Here is a 12,987-nt window from a genome sequence, read left to right as displayed (position 1 = left end):
TATCACAATCATTGGAAGGGGTCCTATTACCCAAATCCTATCACCCACCAGTCCAGACCATGAAGCACATGCTGCATGCTAAGTATGAAACCAAGGGCACCCCAGGAGAAGCAATTAAAAATCTTTTTTACTTACCTCTCCACAGGTCACTTGGTCTCCAATGGGTCTCCTAGGACATATGCCACCTCTTTAGCTGGCATAAGTCCAAAGTGACTCTTGGGGGTTGGTCTGGGCTCAGAAGGGGGGATAGGATCTCAGAGTGCATGGCTGCTACCAAAATCTGAGTAAACAAACACAGGCAGATGCTGTTTGTTTTCCAGCAGGACCCAATCATGACTTATTTCCTTAGTCTTGACTAACTCAACTTAGGACAAAACTCAATGTGACATGGGCGTACCTGGGGGGGGCAAGAGGGACAAATGCCCTGGGCACCAGGCTGGTGGGAGACTGCACCACTGTACACCCCCATGGCAACCCACTCAGGGCCTTTTGCCTAAAGGTGTTCTGAAGACTGGGGAAGCAGCATGCTGCTTCCCCAACTGTCCAAAGGTCTTGTAAAGGCCTCAGAGGGCCGAAAAAAACCACTTCTGGTTTCACGGAGGAAACCGGAAGTGATGTTTTTAATCCCTTAGAAGGGCTTCTTAGGACTGGGGAGGCTTCCCTGTCCTCAGAATGCCTTCTAAGGGCAGAACAACATCACTTCCCGTTTCCTCCGTGAAACCGGGATGGATGTTTTTCAGCCCGCCACGGCCTTTACAAGGCAGTTCAGGGAGGGTGTGTGTGGCCTTCCTGGAGCTCCAGAAGGGCAGCAGGGGGTGGCAGTCTGTCAGTGGGGGGTGGCAGCTTGGCCAGTGGTGGGGGCAGCAGCCTGTGGTTATGGCCCTGGGCAGTACTGTGGCCAGGATCACCACTTCCAATGTCTCTTGCCTAGCACATGACCATTTACTTCAGAAGCAATTTTATTGGAAGCCAGTCTTTCAATAGGCTGATTGTTTATTTTGTGAATGTTGATGATGAAATTCCATTTGCCACAACTGATTAAGGGCTGAATCCTATCCAATTTTCCAGTGTCAGTGCAGAAGTGCCAATGGGGCATGCAGTGCATCCTGTGGTGGGAAGGCAGTCACAGAGACCTCCTTAAGATACTGGAACTTTTGTTTCCTTACTTTAGGGTTGCATTGTGGCTGCACCATTGCTGGAAAATTGGATGGAATTGGGTCCTGGGTCATGTGTTCATTTTTCAAAATGAAAACAAATAGAGATGACATCTGTGCCTTTTGCATTCAGAACTGTGCTCTGTGTGTCAAATTACCAATATGTAGTCTCTGGCTGTAAAGCTAGGAAATATGTGCAAAGTATCCAAGGGAATGTATTTGATAAATTGCAAGATAACACACTGCATAATGAGAAAAATAATAGCTCAGCCTCCAAAATACAAGATCTTGCATTAAGGGTACCTTAACAAAATAAAATCAGTTGTCAACAGGCGTAGGAAGTATGTGCTTAGGATCATATATCATTTTATTGGCAAGTATTGATGACATGATGCTTCTGAGAAGGGATACAACATGCCAGCATTCATTGCACAACTCATCAGCCATTGCTTCAGTTAGTTAATTTCAGATTTTGCTGTATAATTGATTTCCTATTTATACAGGCATTTTATATCCAAGGAAAGCATAGCCAAATGAACGGCTTGAATGACTTTTTTCAACATGTTATTAACTTTTTTGTGTGTGTCAGAAAGAAGGGGTTAGGGTGGCACATTATCTCTCCTGCCACATGCTGTAAAAACCACAAGCAAGTCTGCAGTATTTCCTTGGGGGCCAGATTAGATGTGCGCAAAAATGTGTGCTTCCAGCCAGAAGCTCTTTTTTAAAAAATAAAACTGGCCATTTGGAGGGAAGGGGGTAACCCCAGTGAGAACTGGAATGTATGGGGAGGGGGAAGTTCCTTGATGATCCTAGACCAGTGATTCCCAAACAGTTTAACACTGAGGCACACTTTAAAATTTTTTACTCCATTGAGACCTACCTGGCTACCTGGAGTAAAGACCAAAAAAGGAGTTTCACTTTATCACCCACTCAAGCCTCTTTTTAAATCCTTTTTACTATAGTGTGGGGGGGTCCACATATTGGAGTGTTTGTTGAGCACCACATTGATCAGATCAGGACCATTCTGGTAACCTTGCATTCCTCTTTATCTGGTCGATAACTGCTGAGGCACGTTCACCTACTTGTGAGTAAACATACATGTGCGGCTCAATTTTGCTTTCCTTAGGGCTCAAAACACTTTCCTTGTCAGGGATGGATGGACAGATGGGCTTCCTTCTTGAGAATTTGTTGGGGCCTGTGTTCGTCAGATTGGGATCCTTCTGGTGGCATTGTGTTCCCCCCAGCCTGCTCTTCAAAGTCGACCAAGGCACGTTTGCCTACTTATGAGTAAACATGTGCATGATACTCCACTTCAGTTTCCATCAGGCTCAATACCTATTCCTTGTCAGCTACCAGCTTGTCAGTTTTGCAACCCACTCAAAAATTGAGTGACTACCCACTGATGGGTTCTGACCCACTGTTTGGGAACCACTGTGTTTAGGACCTAGACTCATATTGATTCAGGTTAGCCCTCCAGTGATGGTTGAGCCAAAGGAGTCGCTTGGCTGTTGGCCACTCTTTTCTTTGGTTTAACTTCCTGCTCTTGGGTTGACAGTTGACCAGAAGACAGGCCAATCTGCTCCTGGACCTTCAAGAACAATATTGTATGTACAAGTCAGCAGACGAACAGACGAGCAGATCACAAGATCTCCCACCATAAGCCCCTGAAAAGATTGAAGTGCTAATGTGGTAGATGTGAGCTGATGGTGTTGACCTAGTTCTCAAGCAGCAGCTTAGAAGAGCTAAAGCATTTCAGATTGCAAATGAGGGTTCACAGAATTGAATGGTCATGACTCCACCAGCCCTTCTCCCTTGCTGCCCTTTACGTCTGGAACTCCCTGCATGAGCACATGAGGAATGCCTCTTTTATTTCCTTCCCTTAGAGTGGACCATCTACCTTACTGCAACTGAGCCTAAGTACAGGTGCATGAAATGATCTCATATTCTTCTGCATCAACACTGGTATCTTCCCTGTGCCTTCCTCTGTTTTCTCTCATGTCTAGTCCACATCGCAAGCCCCTTTGTATTGGAAAGCACCATGCACATTGGTGGCATTGTATCAATAATAAGTATCTTTGGAGAACCACTCTCAACAATCCTGAACTAGATGGACCAATGGCCTGGTTCACACTACACAGCAACTTCCTATGAACCCCAGCCTAGATATAATGTTACCACTTTATCTATGGGGACACAGGAGGCTTCCTTATACTGAGTTAGACCATTGGGCCACCTAACTCAGGGTTGTTTACACTGGCTTACAGCAGCTCTTCACAAGAATTTTTATAGATGGTAGGAATTATACAGGACCCTTGGCATGTAAAGCAGATGCTCTTTCACTGAGCTACAGGCCTGCCCTGTTTATAAGAACTAAGCTAATCATTGAGATGGAATATCACCCAGTGTGGGACAACCCCCATTTTCATGGTATGTTTTGAATACAGATGTGCTTTGATTACTTCTTTTTATTACTCAGTGCATCATATAGTTTATCTGAATGTAGATATTACTGACCTTGTTGCGTAGCGACTGGTTGTGCAGTGTTTTCTGCCTCTTTGTCTGTGGCATTGCTTGTGTTCTTATTTTCTTCCTTTAGGGAAACAGCAGAAGTTCTTAAAGTGTATGAACAGATAATAAATTTCAGGAATGGAAAGACAATGGTCAAATACATTGTTAATTAGCATCGCTCTGATTTTACATGCTTCTATGTAAAATGATATGTGCAATTTATTTCACATTAGGTACATAATGTGTACCTGGGGGCTGGGGATAAGAATAGGCCCTCCGTTTGGCTGTACTTGTCGTAAGAGGTGACTAAACAGCCACCGGGTAGATGGGGCTCGTCAGCCTGGGAAGGCAGCTCATCTGAGAGAAGGAAAACTCTGATCCCAAACCTCCACTGCCTTGTGGCTACATCCAGTTATGGAAAAGGCTTCAGGAGTCAACCTCGAGGCAAAATCCGGAGCCAGAGCCCCTGAGGCAGTTCATGGCTGAACACAGTCACGTTCTGGCAACTCCTGCGACGCCGCTGGAACCAACCGTATTGGCCTCTGCCTTTCCATTGGACCATTTCAGCGACGTGGAGAGGGGGGATTTGCTGCATGGGTAACAGCCTTTCCTCCATACCTACTTTGCCCAGGCTTCATGCACTGGAGAGGACACTCTGTTCCAGAACCACCATTCAGAGTGTGACACATATTCTTCCGAGACTGAAGGATGCCGACAACAAGGTACATAATTATATTTTGGCTTAAAAAAAATTCTACAGAGTATTTAGATGCTGATTTTGGGTTAGTTCACCTTGTGCTGTTTATTGAAGTTTGAAACACACTTGCAATTTTTTCCGCTACTCTGTTGTAACAGATTTGTGAGGGTAGAATCTTTATTATGCCCATTTTATGGAAGGGAAATCTGATAACAACCAGGGGTTTGCCAGTCTTTTATGGACCCTTATTCTGTCCTTTTGTCAGCAGTATGACATACAAAGCAAACAGATTTAGGCTGCAATCCTAATCTCACTTTCCTGGGAGTAAGACCCATTGAACACAATAGAATTTACTTCTGAGTAGACCTGGTTAGGCTTGTGCCCCAAGTTTCTCTTGGCATGGAAATAAGGCAATAAAGTTTCACCAGGTTCTTTTGTGTATGGCAGGCCGAAGCAAGGAGAGTAAAACGTTGGCATCCTTAGAAAGGGAAACTTAGTCACCGGCACAAAAGAAAGGAAGATGAAGAAAAGTAAATCAGAACAAAATATCCAAAAATTGAATATCACTTGTTTTGCTCAGTATGGATACATGACAGTTGAAATTTGAAAGGCTTCAGCTACAAATGTGAAGTGTTGTGAAGTGGAGGGAAGATGAAGGGAGACCTGAATCTAGGACACACTGAGGCATATGAATAAAATCACTTTTAAAAACCTTCCCACATAAACTAGGTCTAGCTTACCCTGAAGTCTTGATTATACGGTATCTCCTATTTTAGGTGCAAACGATATACAACAATTTATTACAGTACAGTCCTGTTGGACTAAAGTTTAGATTGGGGTGGCCAACCCACAGCATGCCACATGCCACTTTTCATGTTCAGAATCTTGAATGTGCCACTTCACCTTAACATCACTTTTAGCAATGACCATGAAAGCTAAATAGAGCCTACAAGTTCAAGGGCAGTATATCTCCGAGTACCAGCAGGTACAGAGCAACAAACATGAGAGTGCTGTTGCCTATTTGGGGCTTTCCCAAGATACCTGGCTTACTGCTGGTTAGGCAAGAAAGGTGGCCAGCACAGAGCCTTTAGTCTGGCCCAGCTGGACTTGTTCCAAGGTCCATATAAGGTGTGTTCATTTCCCTTCTGCACAGCCCAGCCCCTCTCTGCCTGCCCACCTCCTCATCCTCAGATGGGATCTCTTTGGGGATGTTTTTCCTGAAGACGGTATCTCTGCCTGGTTGGGTCACCTGGACTTGACTGATCTCATTGGCGATCTCTCCCCCGCCACCTTCTGCAGCCTGCCCCTCACCTCTTCAGTGCTCTATCAATACCAGTCTTCTTAGGTAAGTGAGCCACCAGTTAGTGGAAAGCAGCTTACTAGCACCTGCCCTATTGGCTTCCTTTCCTGTCCATCATTCTTTTCCAGACTTTCTCCCCATTGTCCAACCAGAGCAAATCAAACAGAGTAGGCATGGCCACCCTGAGTGCACCCATTGCAGATTCAGAAACTTGGGGGCATGCTGTGTAAGGAGTAGCAAAGAAATCAGGCAAACAATAAACTATTGCAGTGCTTTCTTTATTATTTAAGCGTTTTCCAAAAAATATATGGTGATATTTGTGTGTTAGAAAGTGTCTGCGTGCCATTAGTGGCATGCATGCCATAGGTTGGCCACCCTGGCAAACTTCAATGGCATCCACACTAAAACCGGGTGTCTGAAACTACTCTGCCCTATCTAGGTATAGGTTTCATTTCTTACAAATTTACAGTGACTGTGAGAGAGTGGTATTTAGAAGCTGTTTTTACTTTATCAATTAGGGCCCAACCCTATCCAATGTTCCAGCACTGATGCAACAGCAATGCAGTTTCAAAGGCAAGAGAACAAATGATCCCTTACCGTGAAGAGGCTTCTATGGCTGACCCTCCCCACCACAGAATGCGGCCCATGGCCTGTTGGCATACCTGCATTGTTGCTGGGATGTTGTTTAGGATTGGGCTGCTAAGCGCTGCTCTTAAAATATAAAGGCAATGCCAGTCCCTCATATTTTGCAGGGGTGCCCAAACTCCAGCCTGGGGGCTACTTGTGGCCCTTGAGGACTCGCAATCCGGCCCACAGGGAGCCCCCAGTCTCCAATGAGCCTCTGGCCCTCCAGAGACTTGCTGGAGCCCGCTCTGGCCCAAAGCAACTGCTCTCATTGTAAGGGTGACTGTTTGACCTCTCACATGAGCTGTGAGATGAGGGCTCCCTCCACTGCTTGCTGTTTCATGTCTGTGATGCAGCAGCAAAGAAAAGACTGGTCTTGCTTTGTGGAAGGCCGTTTATAGACATTGAGCTATTGCAAGACCTTCATTCATTCATATATGTTCCATCTCTAATATATTCATTTATATAAATTAATTCAAAATTGAAATGTAACTTAATTCTTTTTTATTCCCAGCCTCTGACACAGTGTCAGAGAGAGATTATGTGGCCCTCCTGCCAAAAAGTTTGGACACCCCTGCCTTAGAAGAACAGGCTACTATTGGGGTCTGAATCAGAGACCAAACAGAATAATGCAGGACATCCAGGGACAGGATCTTCTGATATTATTTTTAAATTGGCAATATGGGCTGCTTTAGGGTTTGGCCAGGTCAGGCACTGGTGAAGGGCTCATGTTCATCAGATGGCTGATCTGGTCAGGCCTACCCATATACCTTCAGTACCTATGGCAGTGAGTAGCTGCCAATGCAGCAGTAGGAGCAGGCAGGGGATGCCATAGGAGGGGGAACCAGTTTAGGGCTTTGCCTAGGCCCCCAGCATCTGGCAATGAAAGAAAAAACAAAACTATGGGGTTTACTTTAAATATCACAACTAGTAGCTATTACGGGACCTATTCTCCATTTATTTGTCTCATTCCTTTTCCTAGCCAGCTGGACTACTGGCCATCACCACAGGTTGTGGCAGTGAATTCTATAAATGAAAGAAGTACTGTGTGAAGGAGGCTGTCCTTCTATCTGCCCTGAATCTCAGTTCAGTTGGTTCTAGTGTTATTATGGGAGATGGAATAAAACGTCTCTCTGTTCATTTCCTGCACACCATGCACCATTTTATAATCTTCTATCTTCCCTTAGTCACCTCTTTTTCTACTGAAAAGCCCCAAATGAATTTGAATGTCCTTATATGGAAAGTGATCCAGGCCCCTGATCATTTGGTTGGCCTTTTCTGCTAGGAGGGTATGGTTAGATCGGAGATATGGATCAGGGGGAAAGGCTAAAATGCCCCATCCCCCAGGGCCTTTACTTTCATAAAAATCAGAGTTGCCTACCCCATAGCTTTTTAAAAATGGGAGGGGAGACCCTATCTAGAGATCCAGTTACATATCTCCTGCTTCACAGCTGTTGCCACCCCTCATTTAAACTTACTTGCACCTAGGGCTTTGCTGTGAGAAGAGGCAAGTTCCCTTCATAAGCAAATAACTTTTGCACGTATAGATCTTGATCCTTCATGCATATACAAGCATGTACCACTTAACAAATGTTTGCTTAACAACAGACTGCATACATGACAGTGGTCAAAGCACAATAAAGATGCTCTTAATGAGGCAATTGAATGTCCCATAGCCTGCAGCAGTGTCTGATTACACAACAGAGAGGTTCTTAATGGACAGAAGAGGCAGTCTATCTCCAGTAGCCTGTGCAGCCAGTGAGTGTCTGGTAGGGAGTGTCTGTTTACACAACAAAGGCAATAGATTGGACCAAATGCTCACTTAATGACCTAATCGCATAACAACAGAAATAGGAGAATGTATCCCCATTGTTAAGTGGCACACATCTGTATTCAGAGGCAAACTCCATTGTTTTCTATGAAAATTATCCTTCTCATAACGGGTACGTGGAATCACAGTTGTAATTAAATCCCTTTACCCATCAGAAGCCAGAGTTTCTGTTGCTCACAGAGAACTAATTAAGAGGAATGGCTTAGAATTGACTGCCAATAATTCTTTTTTTTTTTTTTAAATTTTGTTTAGCCACATCCTTGTGATATATTAATCAAACAGTTTTTTTTATTGCTGCTTTGCTCTGTAAAGATGTTGGTTGTAGAGATTTATAGCAAACCAAATTGTCTTGATCCTCTTGACATAGCATTTAAAGGAAACAAAATCTACTGTTTTTCTCTTTAAATATGGTAAGTATGCATTAACTAATGGAAGTCAGTTGAACCATGCCTCGCCTGAAACTAACAGTCATTTTGAAATAACCAGAGACATTGCAAACAAACCATAAAACATAAGATCAATCAAAAATTGTACCCATGTCCAGATTTGGAGAGTTCCCTGAACCTTCAAGAGTGACTTCAAACACTATCACATTAGCATGGCACCATCAATAAATGCTTCAGTGTGCTCCATCTCTACCTGGCCACTCCAATATATGGATCTGACATCCCACTGGGATAGTGGTACTCAAACTTTTCTGGCCAGTGGCCTCCCTTGACCCCTGTGGCTGTTGGCCATGACTCCCCATCATGTTCCTGAGGGCTGGAAGTGACATCATCAAACAGGAAGTGGCCAGAAATATTAACTATATTAATATTAATTATATTAATCATATCATTAATTAAATGCAGATCTTAAAATATATAATTAATACATAGCAATATACATGCTTTATAAATGATCACTGTTGGAGACAGGATGCTGGAGTAGGTAGATTTTGTCTGGTCTAGGAGGACTCCTTTTTTTAAACTTTGTAAGCATACCAATAGAATTGTTTTATCAAATGAACTTTGTGAACAACCAGTCTGACCAACATTACACACACACACACACCCCTGTGGACCCCAATCCAACTAGTCATTTCTCCCATTCTCCTTGGATAGAATTGAACTCTTTATTAATTAAATTAAATTTTTCCAGCAGCTGGTGGGGAAAACAAAAATAGACCACGAAAATATATCAGAGCTGATAAGGGTTTGGTTAGGAAGCTGATTTGTCTCTGTACTAGGAGATGCATAACTCAAGCCTATGCATGTCTACTCAGAAGTAAGTTCCATTAGAGTCAATGGGGCTTACTCTCAGGAAAGTGTGAATAGGATTGGGCTGGCAATCACTTCATCAATGACTGATAAGTATTCCCTTCAAATAGCAAGATTCATCACTTTAAAAATACAGCCTCTCCTCTTCAGTCAAACAACAAGATTAATAAATCACTTTAAAAACAGTACCCTTTTTCTGCTCCTGGCCAAGTAAAGCGTGTGCTTCTATCTCTTCCCCCCCCCCCTTTGCCAACTGCATGGAAACACCTTTAAGACCCCTGGTGACTGGTAAAATAGGAAGCGTTTTATTTGGGGAGGGGGAGGAAAGCGGGAAGGTTTGGAGATCAAAAGGGGGGAATGGAAGAGGGAGGGGGTTGAAAAGAGAGTTTTCACTTTGATAAGAAGCGATCCCAGGCTGGGAACTAGGAACCAACCAGACAAGGGATCAGCGAGGGTTAAGGACTGCAAGCTGAGCATGCTCAGTACTTGCCAGATGGGGGTTGAAGTGGAAGAGCTTTGGAAACAACATGCAGTGAACACAGAAAGCGGCAGCCTCGGAGTGGAAGGAGAAGAGGGCAGGGCGGCAGCAGCAGCCACTCTCGCAGCTGAGCAACTCCCGTTTCTTCTGCTTTTAAAAAAAAGCACAGACAACGGGCAGAAGATGGGCTCGTATTCTGCCCAGGGGTGTGACTGTATCGCTGCGAGAGGACATCCCGTGCCTCCCCTTTAAGTTGCTGGTGCCTCCCTAAAGAGCCGCGCCACACAGTTTGAATAACACTGCACTGGGGTTATTTGGATAAGTATCGAAGCTGGTGTTGACAGCCCCTAGGGAAGTACAGTCTCACCCAATCATGAAGATTCCATTCAGAAGCTATTGCTGTGGTTTGGACCTCAGCCATCAGAACAATTTTCAGCAGCAAATCCACTGTTTGAAAACATTTGAAAAGACTTTAATGTCTACGCAGACGGTGGATTTTTGCCAGGTGCTGCTGTAGTTCCAGTGACAGCTGTGCATTTATGAGAGAAGTCCCATTAGGTTGAATTGTCTCTTTTATACATCTCTTAAAGGTACAGAAGTTAAGAGGCTGGATTTGGCAGTTCGAGAGACAAATGGGAACATCAGTATTTAGAATTAAAAAGACAAAATGGAACTTGGTGGTAGCATCATTCAACTTGGTTAAATATCCAGTAAAGCTGCAGTCCTATGCATGTTTACATCAGTGTAAGCATTATTGAACTCAGTGAGAGTTGGGGCAAAACTTGATGTGGAGATGGCAAACGTGCTAGATTTGGGTCACCACTCGTCCCTTATAAAGCAGGAACAGTAAAGGCTGAGCATGTCCACCTGCCTGTCCACTGTGATGGTCTTTTCCTCAATAACTCCAATGCCCAATTCCCTTTTAAAGGCATTTTGACCAGGTGCGATCACCACAACCAGTGGCAAGGAGTTCCACGGATTGATTGATCAATCAGTTTCTCCCCTAGAGCACGTGCTTGAAAGCTTCCTAAGTCTCTCCAGCTTCATAGTATCTATTTAGGACCTCAGTCCCAAGTCAACATGCATGACAACAGATTACAGGCTATAGTTTGCCTTTCAAAATGTCTTTTTGAGGGCTTCTTATTTTTCTCGAAGAATAGTGACTTGTAAGTCACTTTTACACTTATTACAAATTGTATGAAAATAATATTATATGAGATTAATAATATGAAACATATTGTATGAAGAACATGCAAAAAGATCAAACTTGTCTAACCTTGAGCAGAAATGCCTCTATGTTCAGTATGAGACACATCTCTGAAAAGCCATTGCCTGCAACTACCAAGAAAGTATTCCATTTTCAGATCATGATGTCAGTAAACAGAATCAGCTGTCGAGACCTACCTGCTGTGGAGGAGGAGGAGGCGAAGCTGATGATTTTGGAGGTTCCTCTGCTGGACTTGGCAACACTTTGGCAAATGAGGCTTTCAGTTTATTAAACATTTTGGCCCCAAAGTTGTTCTGAAATCTCTGGTTTCTTACTGCCCAAAGCTAAAGGCATCTGACTTGCCTTCATATAACTACTCAAGCCAATTAGATGTTTAATCAGGGCTTAGTTCTGCTTAATACTTTGTAACCCGCTGCAAAGGCAGGATATTTCCGTGCTTGCTTTTCGTTGCCATACTTTCTTTTGTATTGTAGACTGCAGTGTGAAATTACTTATGAGTTTTATGTTTAATGAGCTTTGAGACTTCAGAGTTCAAACATCCACAAAAGAACAGAGGGTGCCACTATTTTGTGCATCTGCTACCTGCAGTATAGCACTGCCTATTTAACCTCAATTGTAATGTTGGATGTATGGGCAAAATCTTGGTCAGAGAGCCTTTAAGAGTCTAACTGGGAAATAGAAAAAAGGTCAATTAGCCAATCATCTGGCACTCTACGATTGTAGATTATAAGAGTTTCCAAGATTAATTCTTCCTTTCTGTGAACATTAATCTTAGAACAAGGGGGGGAAATGATTCCCTCTGCAAGTATCTGATTTTCATTTTGAAAAGAGAAAAATATTCCAGATTAAAGAGGAAAAATAACAAGCTTCAAGGTGAATTATAACTAACTACTAAACTTTGGGAGTCTACATTTCTTTGACTCAGTCTGAGTCATAGCCTACGATTAATTTTAGGCAGCTCTGGGAATTGTAGTTCTGTGAAGCAGGGCACAAGACAATCCTTAGTGCTGCACCAAACTACACTTCCCAGGATTTTTAGAGATATAATATTTTGTAGTTTGTGAGAATAGTACGAACCTAAAGATCTGCAATACAGCGCAATACCAGCACAGATCAGATGCAGCCTGGAGATCACCTTGGGGTAAGGGGATATTTATCTCCTTACCCCATGTCGAGCCCCAGTCTGCCCTATGGGACTACTCAGATCTGTGCCAGCTATTTAGCTTAGCAGCCACTGTGCGCTGCTGCTGTTGATCCCACCCCCTACTGGGCCCAATCCACCTTTCCTTCAGCCCTCACCTGCCCAAAAATGCCCCCCCCCAGAATGCCCTCCTGCCACCCTTTCCCACCCCTTGTACTGCCTGGCTCAAATGTACCCAGTCTGGCCGGTGCAGGGGCTGGATCTGGCTCTTCCAAGCTGTTGCAGGCCTCTGCGCCAGCCCAGTGGATTCTCGAATTAGCTGCGACACTTGGCACATTTATCTGTGCCACTTATCTGTGGCACAGACAAATATCTGTGAAACTTGGGGAGCTAGTGCAGAGGGGGCAGAGCTAGGTCAAAGCATTGCACTGCCCTAGAGTCATGTCCTTTCACAGATCTCACTAAATAAATCTGTACTTTGTGCATATAATATAAGGTACCAGTTTGGTCCTCTGCTTCCTGTTCTTTAATCAGTGGAGGCTTTTGACTGCTAAGTTTACTCAGAAGCCTATATTGCAGTTGGGGAGCTGAAAGAGAGTAGTTGTTGAAGGCCACCTATTGAGTTCAAGTCAGAGGTGAAATTTGAAAGGAGGAATTTTTGATTCATGAGTCAGCCATCACACCGCATTGAAACTCCCATGTCTGGAAAAAATGGCTGAAATGGTGCAAAGATCTTTTAGATCTCTCTCTTTTAAAGGACTGTGGAT

The 12,987-nt window shown here is 43.8% G+C and overlaps 1 protein-coding gene across 1 annotated transcript in view; it reads right to left on the bottom strand.

The window, feature by feature from the left end:
- Nucleotides 1–11,354, bottom strand: part of CNGB3 (cyclic nucleotide gated channel subunit beta 3) — a 73,622-nt gene extending 62,268 nt beyond the window's left edge. The window contains exons 1-2 of the mRNA XM_066624401.1: nt 11,256–11,354; nt 3,669–3,744 (exon numbers count right to left, since the gene is read on the bottom strand). Coding sequence (XP_066480498.1) covers nt 3,669–3,744; nt 11,256–11,354 — 175 coding nt within the window. The remainder of the gene's footprint in view (nt 1–3,668; nt 3,745–11,255) is intronic.
- Between the last annotated feature and the right edge of the window lie 1,633 nt (nt 11,355–12,987).

Source organism: Tiliqua scincoides, chromosome 4, assembly GCF_035046505.1.
Source record: "Tiliqua scincoides isolate rTilSci1 chromosome 4, rTilSci1.hap2, whole genome shotgun sequence".
Classification (NCBI taxonomy): domain Eukaryota; kingdom Metazoa; phylum Chordata; class Lepidosauria; order Squamata; family Scincidae; genus Tiliqua; species Tiliqua scincoides.
The sequence above is the reverse complement of the archived record's forward strand: the minus strand, read 5'-3'. Positions and strand labels throughout refer to the sequence as shown.